We start from the raw sequence: 16039 nt of genomic DNA, 5'->3' as shown, positions 1-16039 counted from the left end.
ACTGGCTCGCTCATTAGGGATAAATTCACAGTGATAAATTTAAATATTTACAATATATTTTTGTGAATCCATTTATTTCTGTAAAGCTGCTTTGTGACAGTGTCCATTGTTAAAAGCGCTATACAAATAAAATTGAATTGAATTGAATTGAATATCCTCTATACCCTCTCTCACTGAGGTCATATCCTCTATACCCTCAGTCTCTCACTGAGGTCATATCCTCTATACCCTCTCTCTCACTGAGGTCATATCCTCTATACCCTCTCTCTCACTGAGGTCATATCCTCTATACCCTCTCTCTCACTGAGGTCATATCCTCTATACCCGCTCTCTCACTGAGGTCATATCCTCTATACCCTCTCTCTCACTGAGGTCATATCCTCTATACCCTCTCTCTCACTGAGGTCATATCCTCTATACCCTCTCTCACTGAGGTCATATCCTCTATACCCTCTCTCACTGAGGTCATATCCTCTATACCCTCTCTCACTGAGATCATATCCTCTATACTCTCTCTCTCACTGAGGTCATATCCTCTATACCCTCTCTCACTGAGGTCATATCCTCTATACCCTCAGTCTCTCACTGAGGTCATATCCTCTATACCCTCTCTCTCACTGAGGTCATATCCTCTATACTCTCTCTCTCACTGAGGTCATATCCTCTATACTCTCTCTCACTGAGGTCATATCCTCTATACCCTCTCTCTCACTGAGGTCATATCCTCTTTACTCTCTCTCTCACTGAGGTCATATCCTCTATACCCTCTCTCTCACTGAGGTCATATCCTCTATACCCTCTCTCTCACCGAGGTCATATCCTCTATACCCTCTCTCTCACCGAGGTCATATCCTCTATACCCTCTCTCTCACCGAGGTCATATCCTCTATACCCTCTCTCTCACCGAGGTCATATCCTCTATACCCTCTCTCTCACTGAGGTCATATCCTCTATACCCTCTCTCACTGAGGTCATATCCTCTATACCCTCTCTCTCACTGAGGTCATATCCTCTATACCCTCTCTCTAACTGACGTTATATCCTCTATACCCTCTCTCTCACTGAGGTCATATCCTCTATATCCTCTCTCTCACTGAGGTCATATCCTCTATACTTGCTCTCTCACTGAGGTCATATCCTCTATACCCTCTCTCTCAGTGAGGTCATATCCTCTATACCCTCTCTCTCAATGAGGTCATATCCTCTATACCCTCTCTCTTTCACTGAGGTCATATCCTCTATACCCTCTCTCTCACTGAGGTCATATCCTCTATACCCTCTCTCTCACTGAGGTCATATCCTCTATACCCTCTCTCTCACTGAGGTCATATCCTCTATACCCTCTCTCTCTCACTGAGGTCATATCCTCTATACCCTCTCTCTGACTGAGGTCATATCCTCTATACCCTCTCTCTCACTGAGGTCATATCCTCTATACCCTCTTTCTCATATCCTCTATACCCTCTATCTCACTGAGGTCATATCCTCTATACCGGCACTCTCTGATTGTGGTCATATCCTCTATCCAGGATGGTGGTGAAGAAAAATTCCCTGAGATGATATGAGGAAGAAACCTTGAGAGGAATCATGCTCAAAAGGAACCCATCCTCATCTGGGTGACACCGGATAGTGAGATTATAAATAATTCCCGTCTATAAATGTGTACTACATGGACAAATAGTGCAATTGTGTAATCAGGAAATTTATCACAGTTTTCACAGAAGTTTGGTTTGTGCAAGACTGCTGAACACCCCTTTTTTCTGGTGACAGTAATGAATATGTATATTTACAGATTTTGTTATCCAATTAACTGGGTTCTTTGTTTGGTTCCTTATGAGTATTCAATATTATGCAAATAGACAACACCCATTTTTGAGTATATATTTTCCCTGAAAAGATCTTTCCCGAGTACAGATTGGACCCTGACTGTTCATCCATGCACCAGATCTGGGGCTATTCAAGATCATCAACAGACCAAAACACTGGTGCAGAGAGAACATAGAATAAGAGGTGAGTAAAATCTACCTTTTATTCTCTAGCGGACGATGATTTGGACTGTAGGAAAATCCTGGCCAGGTTTAAGGGAATTTCGCAACATAAATACGTCGAGTACATGAAAACTCAGCGCAGACAGTAACGCCAGCTCAGGATTAAACCGGGACGCCTCTAGCTGTGAGGAAGCAACGCTACTCGCTGCATCACTGTAGTATATTTATTAGGAAGAAAATGGTCTGTACAACCAAAATCAAGCAAAAGTGTATTTATTATTGATCCAAATGCAAAAGAAATGTTCAGACAGCCAGTTTTTCATCTAAAAGAAGCATTTCAAACAGCGAGGTCAAGCCCATCATGGAGTGTGTGTATATACAGGGTTTTACTGTAACCACCAGGCCTTTTGGGAAAAACTTCCACTTGTCTGATTTAGTTAAGATGTTGGCAAAAGAAAGGTTTACATGCACACGTTCTTATTAATTCTTGTACGTAGAATAGGAAGAATGAAATTAAACATTTCTACTCCATGGAAAATTCTCTCTGTCTTAACTAAAACAGATGAGTAGCAGCTTCATCCTCTCCTCCTCCGCCTGGTGGTTAAACCCTGCATATACACATAGTCCAGCTTCTAACTTAGACAAGTGATTTGTGAAAGGACTCGATGGAAAATGCCCTGATCCCCTCCTAACCCCCTGCACCTAAGGGCTGTGTAATTATTAGATTTATCATTTTAGCAGAATGTGTTTTTCTGAATATAAAAATGAGATGCATCTGCAGTACAGAAGTCACTACGTCTGATTCTGTTTCTTTTCTATTTCCAGATAAAGAAAAAGTTTGGAGAAATGGGAAACCGCACATCGTCAGACTCCTCCTACACACTCAATCCAGCATCACCAAAAACACCTTTGTTCACAAATACAATATACAGAATCCCATCTCTACTCTACATTAAAGATGACCAAACCTTTCTTGCTTTTGCTGAGAAACGAACCTCACCAGCTGATGTTGACGCCACTGTGCTGGTCATGAGGAGGGGAACAAAGCAGAATGGGGCCATTCAGGTGAAAATGCTAATACAGTCACGGCTTCTTTTAATTTAAAAATGTTAAAATCTAAATTTTACTTTCATTTGGCAAAATGGTCACAGATGTGCTAATTTTTCTTTTCAGTGGTTCCTGTTGAGGAGCTTACAACAGCAAGTTTGGAGGGATATCGCACCATGAACCCGTGTCCAGTCTATGAGAAAAACTCTAAGACTGTCTTTCTGTTCTTTAACTGTGTGTTTGATAAGGTCACTGAGCAAGAGCAGATTCACAACCGTAAGAACAGGGCTCGGTTATGTTACGTTACTAGCCAGGACAGCGGGAAGAGTTGGAGCATCACAACAGACTTGACGGAAAGCGTGATTGGAAAGGAGATTAAAAAGTGGGCCACATTCAGTGTCGGACCTGGGCACGGCATTCAAATGTGTAATGGCAGACTTATCATTCCTGCGTATGTTTATTATATTGTTAGTTGTTGTACTTGTTGTTGTATTTGTTCTAGTTGTTGTTGCTCTGTAAAACCCTACGCTTTTGCGTTCTACAGTGACGATCAGGGGGTAACGTGGCACTTTGGACAAAGAGTAAGTGTTGAGTCTGCCGAGTGTGAGATGGCAGAGATCACTGACAGCAATGGCAAAAGTTACTTATACTGCAATGCCAGAAGCTCTAAGAAATCTAGAGTTGAGGCTAGGAGTCAGAACGGTGGAGAGGATTTTAGTGTAAACAGTACAGGGAAACTGGTAGAAACCCCTGGTGGCTGTCAGGGTAGTGTGGTGAGCTTTGCACATGACGAGAAGACTTGGCTCCTTTTTTCCCATATAACTGACAAAAACGAGAGAAAGGATCTTGGGGTTTATTTGAATAAGTCTCCTTTTAGTGCCAATGGTTGGAATAAACCGAGCATCATCAATCCTGGCGTCAGCGGATACTCAGATATGACTCAGTGCGACAGCAATGATCGCTTTGCTTGCCTTATGGAACGTGGGACAAACAAACTTGAAGAAATAGCATTTACGGAGTTTTCTCTCAATGATATCATGAAAGATCAGTAGATATATTTACGTGCATGATAATAACCTGAATAAAAAAATTCAAATATTCACCTAATACAGAATAGAAATGACTTGCTTTTCGTTTCTCCTGCCTGGATTTTGAAACCGCAGTCCAATAAACTTTCATGTTTTATAATTTCGAATTTCTGTTTCTGACACGAAAATAGAACGAATAAAAAGCATCGTAAAGTGGAGATTTAAACATTCTGCATTTAAACATCTTACCTGACTTATCTTAGTTTCATTTTCTTTTACATCACAAAAACCTGCAATTTTAACAGGAGTGTGTGGACTTTTTACATCCACTGTATATCTCAGTGTTCGCTTTATATATCTGTGTTCACTTTATATCTCAGTGTTCGCTTTATATCTCAGTGTTCACTTTATATATCTGTGTTCACTTTATATATCTCAGTGTTCATTTTATATATCTCTGTGTTCACTTTATATATCTCAGTGTTCACTTTATATATCTCAGTGTTCACTTTATATATCTCAGTGTTCGCTTTATATATCTCTGTGTTCACTTTATATATCTCAGTGTTCACTTTATATATCTCAGTGTTCACTTTATATATCTCTGTGTTCACTTTATATATCTCAGTGTTCACTTTATATATCTCAGTGTTCACTTTATATATCTGTGTTCACTTTATATCTCAGTGTTCGCTTTATATCTCAGTGTTCACTTTATATATCTGTGTTCACTTTATATATCTCAGTGTTCATTTTATATATCTCAGTGTTCACTTTATATATCTCAGTGTTCACTTTATATATCTCAGTGTTCACTTTATATATCTGTGTTCACTTTATATATCTCAGTGTTCGCTTTATATATCTGTGTTCACTTTATATATCTGTGTTCACTTTATATCTCAGTGTTCACTTTATATATCTGTGTTCACTTTATATATCTCAGTGTTCATTTTATATATCTCTGTGTTCACTTTATATATCTCAGTGTTCACTTTATATATCTCAGTGTTCACTTTATATATCTCTGTGTTCACTTTATATCTCAGTGTTCATTTTATATCTCAGTGTTCATTTTATATCTCAGTGTTCGCTTTATATCTCAGTGTTCACTTTATATATTTCAGTGTTCATTTTATATATCTCTGTGTTCACTTTATATATCTCAGTGTTCACTTTATATATCTCAGTGTTCATTTTATATATCTCTGTGTTCACTTTATATATCTCAGTGTTCACTTTATATATCTCAGTGTTCGCTTTATATATCTCAGTGTTCATTTTATATATCTCTGTGTTCACTTTATATATCTCAGTGTTCACTTTATATATATCTCAGTGTTCATTTTATATATCTCTGTGTTCACTTTATATATCTCAGTGTTCGCTTTATATATCTCAGTGTTCATTTTATATATATCTGTGTTCACTTTATATATCTCAGTGTTCATTTTATATATATCTGTGTTCACTTTATATATCTCAGTGTTCATTTTATATATCTCAGTGTTCGCTTTATATATCTCAGTGTTCATTTTATATATATCTGTGTTCACTTTATATATCTCAGTGTTCATTTTATATATATCTGTGTTCACTTTATATATCTGTGTTCACTTTATATATCTCAGTGTTCATTTTATATCTCAGTGTTCAATACATATTTCCTGTTTCATATGTAATTCTAAACAATTTACATAAAATTCTTCTTTTTAAATGACTTTTTAGTCCTTGTTCTGGTTTAAGTTTTATGTTTAGTGAAAGTCAGAGCCATTTACTGAACTACTGACTATGTAAAATATTTAACAACAATTAAAAATCTCTATTACATAAATATAAATAAATGATCATATAATGAACTTAATCATGATGCACTGACAGAGATCAACTGCACTAAAAGTTCTCTTAGAAAATATCTGAATATCTATTTATATCTGAATTTTTTATATCTGTGTGTGAGTATAAATATACAGTCAGGTCCATAAATATTGGGACATCGACACAATTCTAACATTTTTGGCTCTATACACCACCACAATGGATTTCAAATGAAACGAACAAGATGTGCTTTAACTGCAGACTGTCAGCTTTAATTTCAGGCTATTTACATCCAAATCAGGTGAACGGTGTAGGAATTACAACAGTTTGCATATGTGCCTCCCACTTGTTAAGGGACCAAAAGTAATGGGACAGAATAATAATCATAAATCAAACTTTCACTTTTTAATACTTGGTTGCAAATCCTTTGCAGTCAATTACAGCCCGAAGTCTGGAACGCATAGACATCACCAGATGCTGGGTTTCATCCCTGGTGACGCTCTGCCAGGCCTCTACTGCAACTGTCTTCAGTTCCTGCTTGTTCTTGGGGCATTTTCCCTTCAGTTTTGTCTTCAGCAAGTGAAATGCATGCTCAATCGGATTCAGGTCAGGTGATTGACTTGGCCATTGCATAACAGTCCACTTCTTTCCCTTCAAAAACTCTTTGGTTGCTTTTGCGGTATGCTTTGGGTCATTGTCCATCTGCACTGTGAAGCGCCGTCCAATGAGTTCTGAAGCATTTGGCTGAATATGAGCAGATAATATTGCCCGAAACACTTCAGAATTCATCCTGCTGCTTTTGTCAGCAGTCACATCATCAATAAATACAAGAGAACCAGTTCCATTGGCAGCCATACACGCCCACGCCATGACACTACCACCACCATGCTTCACTGATGAGGTGGTATGCTTAGGATCATGAGCAGTTCCGTTCCTTCTCCATACTCTTCTCTTCCCATCACTCTAGTACAAGTTGCTCTTGGTCTCATCTGTCCATAGGATGTTGTTCCAGAACTGTGAAGGCTTTTTTAGATGTCGTTTGGCAAACTCTAATCTGGCCTTCCTGTTTTTGAGGCTCACCAATGGTTTACATCTTGTGGTGAACCCTCTGTATTCACTCTGGTGAAGTCTTCTCTTGATTGTTGACCCCGAGGATGGGGTCCCTTTTGAGCCTGGTTCCTCTCAAGGTTTCTTCCTCATATTGTCTCAGGGAGTTTTTCCTCACCACCGTCACCTCTGGCTCGCTCATTAGGGATAAATTCACATATTTACAATATATTTTTTGTGAATCCATTTATTTCTGTAAAGCTGCTTTGTGACAATGTCCATTGTTAAAAGTGCTATACAAATAAAATTGAATTGAATTGAAAAGGGGGACCAACACAATATTAGGCAGGTGGTCATAATGTTATGGCTGATCGGTGTGTATATATATATATATATATATATATATATATATATATAATCATATTTTGGTATAAAAAGGTACATTTTAAAAATCCCAGCCCATTTAAAAAAAAACATCACATTTTAAAAAACATAAATAGATATATGTATACAAGAGAGGTGCGTGATAAATAGTGCAGCTCGGTGTGTGTTCACAGCTCACACACACACACACACACAAACTTAGGTTATATCCTCTATACTCTCTCTCTCAATGAGGTCATATCCTCTATACCCTCTCTCTCACTGAGGTCATATCCTCTATACCCTCTCTCTGACTGAGGTCATATCCTCTATACCCTCAGTCTCTCACTGAGGTCATATCCTCTATACCCTCTCTCTCTCACTGAGGTCATATCCTCTATACCCTCAGTCTCTCACTGAGGTCATATCCTCTATACCCTCTCTCTCACTGAGGTCATATCCTCTATACCCTCTCTCTCACTGAGGTCATATCCTCTATACCCTCTCTCACTGAGGTCATATCCTCTATACTCTCTCTCTCACTGAGGTCATATCCTCTATACCCTCTCTCACTGAGGTCATATCCTCTATACCCTCAGTCTCTCACTGAGGTCATATCCTCTATACCCTCTCTCTCACTGAGGTCATATCCTCTATACCCTCTCTCTCACTGAGGTCATATCCTCTATACCCTCTCTCTCACTGAGGTCATATCCTCTATACCCGCTCTCTCACTGAGGTCATATTCTCTATACCCTCTCTCTCACTGAGGTCATATCCTCTATACCCACTCTCTCTCACCGAGGTCATATCCTCTATACTCTCTCTCTCTCACTGAGGTCATATCCTCTATACCCTCTCTCTCACCGAGGTCATATCCTCTATACTCGATCTCTCACTGAGGTCATATCCTCTATACCCTCTCTCTCACTAAGGTCATATCCTCTATACCCTCTCTCTCACCGAGGTCATATCCTCTATACCCTCTCTCTCACTGAGGTCATATCCTCTATACCCTCTCTCTCACTGAGGTCATATCCTCTATACCCTCTCTCACTGAGGTCATATCCTCTATACCCTCTCTCTCACTGAGGTCATATCCTCTATACCCTCTCTCACTGAGGTCATATCCTCTATACCCTCTCTCACTGAGGTCATATCCTCTATACCCTCTCTCACTGAGGTCATATCCTCTATACTCTCTCTCTCACTGAGGTCATATCCTCTATACCCTCTCTCACTGAGGTCATATCCTCTATACTCTCTCTCTCACTGAGGTCATATCCTCTATACCCTCTCTCACTGAGGTCATATCCTCTATACCCTCTCTCACTGAGGTCATACCCTCTATACCCTCTCTCTCAGTGAGGTCATATCCTCTATACTCTCTCTCTCACTGAGGTCATATCCTCTATACCCTCTCTCTCACTGAGGTCATATCCTCTATACCCGCTCTCTCACTGAGGTCATATTCTCTATACCCTCTCTCTCACTGAGGTCATATCCTCTATACCCACTCTCTCTCACCGAGGTCATATCCTCTATACTCTCTCTCTCTCACTGAGGTCATATCCTCTATACCCTCTCTCTCACCGAGGTCATATCCTCTATACTCGATCTCTCACTGAGGTCATATCCTCTATACCCTCTCTCTCACTAAGGTCATATCCTCTATACCCTCTCTCTCACCGAGGTCATATCCTCTATACCCTCTCTCTCACTGAGGTCATATCCTCTATACCCTCTCTCTCACTGAGGTCATATCCTCTATACCCTCTCTCACTGAGGTCATATCCTCTATACCCTCTCTCTCACTGAGGTCATATCCTCTATACCCTCTCTCACTGAGGTCATATCCTCTATACCCTCTCTCACTGAGATCATATCCTCTATACCCTCTCTCACTGAGGTCATATCCTCTATACTCTCTCTCTCACTGAGGTCATATCTTCGACTAAGGTGCGTTAAACAACATGTCTAACATTCAGCTTGTTCAGTGTGTTGAGTGCAGGATGTTTAGTCACTCTTCCTCCGTCGTTAGTATTAACTTTATTTGTGATAAATGCATGTTAGTTAGCTCTCTGACGGAGAAGATTGCTGCATTAGAGGTGCGCATCCAGTCTCTAGAGAGGGTTAGTGAGAGTGAGAGCAGCGTAGTTTCTGTAGGGGAAAGTCTGGATGCCTTAGGCGGAGTTAGCAATCCCCCAACTCCGGCATTAGAGCCTTCACAGCGGGGCGAATGGGTGACGACTCGGCGGCATAATCGCAAAGCCAAAGCTAACGCTAAGGCTCGCCCACAGGAGCACCACTCCTCTCCGCTTCACGTGTCCAACAGGTTTGCTCTCCTCAGTGAAGCACCCGCTGAGAAACCTGAAAGAGCTCTGGTTATAGGTGACTCTATCTTGCGGCACGTGAAATTAGCTAGGCCTTTAGGGGCACCAGCAGCTTTAGTTAGGTGTATACCGGGAGCCAGGGCGCCGGACATAGCAGGTAATCTTAGGGTCTTAGGCAAGCACAGGTTCTCAAAGATAGTTATTCATGTAGGAGCTAATGATATACGCCTTCATCAGTCTGAGGTTACTAAGATTAACTTGGTAGAGGTGTGTAAATTAGCGAAGGCGATGTCCGATGCTGTAGTATGCTCTGGCCCCATCCCAATGCGGCATGGCGATGTAGCTTACAGCAGGTTATGGTCGCTGAACTGCTGGATGTCCAGGTGGTGCTCCGAAAACAATGTGGGCTTTATAGATAATTGGACTAACTTTGAGGGCAAGGCTGGCCTGTTAGGGCGGGACGGTGTCCATCCCACTCGGGAAGGTGCTGCTCTCATTTCTTGCAGCATAGCACATAGTCTCAGAACAGGCCTAGTTAATCGGTGACAATCCAGGGCCAAGGCCAGGGAGCAGACAAGCAGGCTAAACCGACCGTCTGCTAGCTGCACTGAGTCGTCACTTAGGTTCCACCGTATTGAGACTGTGTCTGTTCCCCGAGCTAAACAAAATTATAGACATACTCAGACAGTTTGTTTTAGTAATCTAATTAACATAAAATTAAACCATACCGAATGCATAGCCAGCACCGTTGATCTGAAGCTAGGACTGTTGAATATTAGATCTCTTACGTCTAAAGCGCTTATTGTTAATGAAACCATTACTGATCAGGAGTTTGATGTACTGTGTTTAACAGAAACGTGGATTAAACCAAACGAGTTTGTAGCATTAAATGAAGCTAGTCCTCCCGGGTACAGTTACATACATCAGCCCCGTCTAACTGGCAAAGGAGGAGGCGTCGCAGTCATTTATAATGATAATCTAGCCGTCACACAAAAACCTAGTCATAAATTCAACGCATTTGAAGTTCTTTATTCTAACATAACATACGTAGCCACTAAAAATAAGTCTACCCAGGTGATTCCAGTAATTATTATTTACAGACCCCCAGGGCCATATTCTGAATTCCTGTGTGAATTTGCGGATTTCATCTCTAACCTGGTTGTTTCTTTAGACAAGGCATTAATTGTTGGAGACTTTAATATTCATTTTGATAATCCAGATGACCCTCTGAGAACAGCAGTTGTGTCCATTCTAGATTCTGTAGGGGTTAATCAGAATGTAATAGGACCCACCCATAGTGGTGGTCACACTCTTGATTTAATACTAACATTCGGATTAAATATAGAAAATATAGTCTCATGTCCACAGTCTGAAGCTATCTCAGATCATTACCTCATCTCATTTAAAATGTGTATTAATCATAGTATATGCACCTTGTCACGTCACCGTGTCAAACGTACGTTCACGTCAACAACTGCACAGAGTTTTATCAGTAATCTCCCAGATTTATCAACCATGATTGGATCACCGTCTGATCCCGAAGAACTTGACCAGGCAACTGAATGTTTAGAATCAACGTTCTGCAACTCACTAGATAAGGTAGCTCCACTTAAAAGAAAAATAATTAGGGAGAAAAAGCTAGCACCCTGGTATAGCGATCACACACGAACTTTAAAACAGACCACTCGAAAACTAGAACGTAAATGGCGTCAAACTAACTTGGTAGTATTTCGAATAGCATGGAAGGAGAGCCTATTGAGCTATAAGAAAGCTCTTAGTGCTGCTAGATCAATGTATCTCTCCACCCTAATTGAAGATAACAGAAATAATCCTAGATTCTTATTTAATACTGTAGCAAAATTAACTAGGAATAAGACCACAATAGAAACACGCACACAATCATTATATAGCAGCGATGACTTCATGAATTTTTTCAATGGTAAAATTGAAAATATCAGGCTAGAAATTCAGACTATTAATTTAAAACCGGACAGTTCTATAACTAACCCTGTAGATGATAATATGATAATATTAGATAAACAACTACAACGCTTTAGTCCCCTTGAAGAGACTGAACTAATTTCACTAATTTCATCATCAAAATCATCAACCTGTATGCTAGATCCTTTACCTACTTGTTTCCTCAAACAGATAATTCCTGAAACAATCAAACCTCTTTTAAAGATAATCAATTCTTCCCTTAGCATTGGCTATGTACCTAAATCTTTTAAATTAGCAGTTATCAAGCCCCTGATTAAAAAACCTGACCTCAATCCCTGTCAACTGTCCAACTACAGGCCAATATCAAACCTCCCCTTTATTTCCAAGGTCCTTGAAAAGGTTGTAGCACAGCAGCTATGCTCATACTTACATAGGAATAACATTCATGAAATGTATCAGTCAGGATTTAGGCCTCATCATAGCACAGAGACAGCACTGGTAAAAGTTGTAAATGACTTACTACTGGCCTCTGATCAGGGTTGTGTCTCCTTGCTGGTGCTGCTTGACCTTAGTGCAGCTTTTGATACCATTGATCATGCTATTCTCCTCAATAGACTAGAAAATGTAGTAGGCATTAAGGGAACAGCCCTTTCCTGGCTCAGGTCTTATTTGACTGATCGTTATCAGTTTGTAAACGTAAATGGTGACTTCTCATGCTAAGGTAAAGTTTGGTGTTCCGCAAGGCTCTGTTTTAGGCCCACTGCTCTTTTCTTTATATATGCTACCTCTGGGCAAAATTATTCGTAAGCATGGTATTAGCTTCCACTGTTACGCTGATGACACACAGTTGTATGTTTCAGCAAAGCCAGATGACAGACACCAGCTTAATAAAGTTGAGGAATGTGTAAAAGACATTAGAAACTGGATGCTTATTAACTTTCTCTTACTTAATTCTGACAAGACAGAAGTACTTGTACTAGGACCACATGCAGCTAGAAGTAAGCTTTCTGATTACATAATAACTCTGGATGACCTTTCTGTTTCATCATGTGCAGCAGTAAAAGACCTTGGTGTGATTATCGACTCTAGTCTTTCTTTTGAAGCTCATGTAGATAATATAACTAGGATTGCTTTCTTTCATCTCAGAAATATTGCTAAAATAAGAAATATATTGTCACTACACGATGCAGAAAAATTAGTTCATGCTTTTGTTACCTCTAGGTTGGATTATTGTAATGCCTTACTGTCTGGATGTTCCAGTAGATGCATAAACAAGCTCCAGTTAGTCCAGAATGCAGCAACGAGAATCCTTACTAGAACCAGAAGATATGACCACATCACCCCTATCTTATCCACACTGCATTGGCTCCCAATCAAATTTCGTATTGATTATAAAATACTACTATTGACCTATAAAGCACTAAATGGTCTCGCGCCACAGTACCTGAGCGAACTTTTGGTCTTTTATGATCCGTCACGCCTACTCAGATCAAAAGATGCAGGCTATTTGTTGGTACCTCGAATAATGCGGGCTACAGCTGGGGGTAGAGCTTTCTCATACAAAGCCCCACAGTTATGGAACAGCCTTCCACTTAGTGTTCGGGGCTCAGACACAGTCTCAGTGTTTAAGTCTAGGCTGAAAACATATTTGTTTAGTCAAGCCTTTTGTGAATAGTTTTCTTAGGTACAGGGGCAGGTCTGGAGGGTTTCACAGGCATAGAGTGTTGTGGTGAAATGGGATGTTTGGATGCTGTCGCCCCCCCACTCTCACACGTTCACTCAGGTTTGTCGACGGTGGAGTGGCTGGCTGCCTTATGTCCCAGGGTGCCCTCATGTCTGTGTTAGCTTCTGGCTCTCCCTTTCAGTTATGCTGTCATAGCTAGTCTTGCCGGAGTCCCTGCTTGCACTCTGCATGCAAAGTACATCATGCTTAACCATTAGAGGACAAAAGCTCACCTAACAATCTCTTCCTTTCTCTCCATCTCTCTCTCTCCCTCACTCTCTGTCGAGCTACACATGCTACTTCTGAGATGCCAGTGATGCCAGTGATCCTGACCCCTTCTGCTCCTCCTCGCTGCCTGACCCATCCTGATGCCCTACTTCTGGTTGGAGTTCTCATCGGTTGAGTTCGCTCGCTGCTGCTGGGGGTGGCCCCATATGGACTGCCTGAAGAACTGTTTGGATTGCTGGGGATTGTGCCACCTGGGGGCTGTGGAGATGGCTTGGGGATCACATATGGGGAGCTGTACTGTAATGGCTTGGGACTGCGATTGCTGTAGTGGCTTTGGGGCTGCAGTTGCCACGAGCAGCTTCGTACTCAGGACTCCATCAGTGGACAGTGGATAGATTTTAACCAGCCGGACCTCTTGCAAATACTGTGATGAATTTATTGGTTGCACAATTGCACTATTTGTCCATATAGTACACAATAGAAGGGATTTATTTATAATTGCACTATCCGTTGCACCCAGATGAGGATGGGTTCCCTTTTGAGCCTGGTTCCTCTCAAGGTTTCTTCCTCATATCATCTCGGGGAGTTTTTCCTTGCCACCGTCGCCACTGGCTCGCTCATTAGGGATAAATTCACAGTGATAAATTTAAATATTTACAATATATTTTTGTGAATCCATTTATTTCTGTAAAGCTGCTTTGTGACAGTGTCCATTGTTAAAAGCGCTATACAAATAAAATTGAATTGAATTGAATTGAATATCCTCTATACCCTCTCTCACTGAGGTCATATCCTCTATACCCTCAGTCTCTCACTGAGGTCATATCCTCTATACCCTCTCTCTCACTGAGGTCATATCCTCTATACCCTCTCTCTCACTGAGGTCATATCCTCTATACCCTCTCTCTCACTGAGGTCATATCCTCTATACCCGCTCTCTCACTGAGGTCATATCCTCTATACCCTCTCTCACTGAGGTCATATCCTCTATACCCTCTCTCTCACTGAGGTCATATCCTCTATACCCTCTCTCACTGAGGTCATATCCTCTATACCCTCTCTCACTGAGGTCATATCCTCTATACCCTCTCTCACTGAGATCATATCCTCTATACTCTCTCTCTCACTGAGGTCATATCCTCTATACCCTCTCTCACTGAGGTCATATCCTCTATACCCTCAGTCTCTCACTGAGGTCATATCCTCTATACCCTCTCTCTCACTGAGGTCATATCCTCTATACTCTCTCTCTCACTGAGGTCATATCCTCTATACTCTCTCTCACTGAGGTCATATCCTCTATACCCTCTCTCTCACTGAGGTCATATCCTCTTTACTCTCTCTCTCACTGAGGTCATATCCTCTATACCCTCTCTCTCACTGAGGTCATATCCTCTATACCCTCTCTCTCACCGAGGTCATATCCTCTATACCCTCTCTCTCACCGAGGTCATATCCTCTATACCCTCTCTCTCACCGAGGTCATATCCTCTATACCCTCTCTCTCACCGAGGTCATATCCTCTATACCCTCTCTCTCACTGAGGTCATATCCTCTATACCCTCTCTCACTGAGGTCATATCCTCTATACCCTCTCTCTCACTGAGGTCATATCCTCTATACCCTCTCTCTAACTGACGTTATATCCTCTATACCCTCTCTCTCACTGAGGTCATATCCTCTATATCCTCTCTCTCACTGAGGTCATATCCTCTATACTTGCTCTCTCACTGAGGTCATATCCTCTATACCCTCTCTCTCAGTGAGGTCATATCCTCTATACCCTCTCTCTCAATGAGGTCATATCCTCTATACCCTCTCTCTTTCACTGAGGTCATATCCTCTATACCCTCTCTCTCACTGAGGTCATATCCTCTATACCCTCTCTCTCACTGAGGTCATATCCTCTATACCCTCTCTCTCACTGAGGTCATATCCTCTATACCCTCTCTCTCTCACTGAGGTCATATCCTCTATACCCTCTCTCTGACTGAGGTCATATCCTCTATACCCTCTCTCTCACTGAGGTCATATCCTCTATACCCTCTTTCTCATATCCTCTATACCCTCTATCTCACTGAGGTCATATCCTCTATACCGGCACTCTCTGATTGTGGTCATATCCTCTATCCAGGATGGTGGTGAAGAAAAATTCCCTGAGATGATATGAGGAAGAAACCTTGAGAGGAATCATGCTCAAAAGGAACCCATCCTCATCTGGGTGACACCGGATAGTGAGATTATAAATAATTCCCGTCTATAAATGTGTACTACATGGACAAATAGTGCAATTGTGTAATCAGGAAATTTATCACAGTTTTCACAGAAGTTTGGTTTGTGCAAGACTGCTGAACACCCCTTTTTTCTGGTGACAGTAATGAATATGTATATTTACAGATTTTGTTATCCAATTAACTGGGTTCTTTGTTTGGTTCCTTATGAGTATTCAATATTATGCAAATAGACAACACCCATTTTTGAGTATATATTTTCCCTGAAAAGATCTTTCCCGAGTACAGATTG

General features: G+C 41.0%; 1 protein-coding gene across 1 annotated transcript; it reads left to right on the top strand.

The window, feature by feature from the left end:
* Positions 1-1913: 1913 nt before the first annotated feature.
* Positions 1914-4530, top strand: LOC128319864 (sialidase-3-like). Its single transcript, XM_053239279.1, has 3 exons — positions 1914-2010; positions 2814-3053; positions 3176-4530. The coding sequence occupies exons 2-3, from the start codon at positions 2835-2837 to the stop codon at positions 4085-4087; spliced, it is 1131 nt and encodes a 376-aa protein (XP_053095254.1). The 5' UTR covers positions 1914-2010; positions 2814-2834; the 3' UTR covers positions 4088-4530.
* The last annotated feature ends 11509 nt before the right edge of the window (positions 4531-16039 follow it).

Source organism: Pangasianodon hypophthalmus, chromosome 13, assembly GCF_027358585.1.
Source record: "Pangasianodon hypophthalmus isolate fPanHyp1 chromosome 13, fPanHyp1.pri, whole genome shotgun sequence".
Taxonomy (NCBI): Eukaryota; Metazoa; Chordata; class Actinopteri; order Siluriformes; family Pangasiidae; genus Pangasianodon; species Pangasianodon hypophthalmus.
Note: the sequence above shows the minus strand (reverse complement) of the source record. Positions and strands in the feature narration are given on the sequence as shown.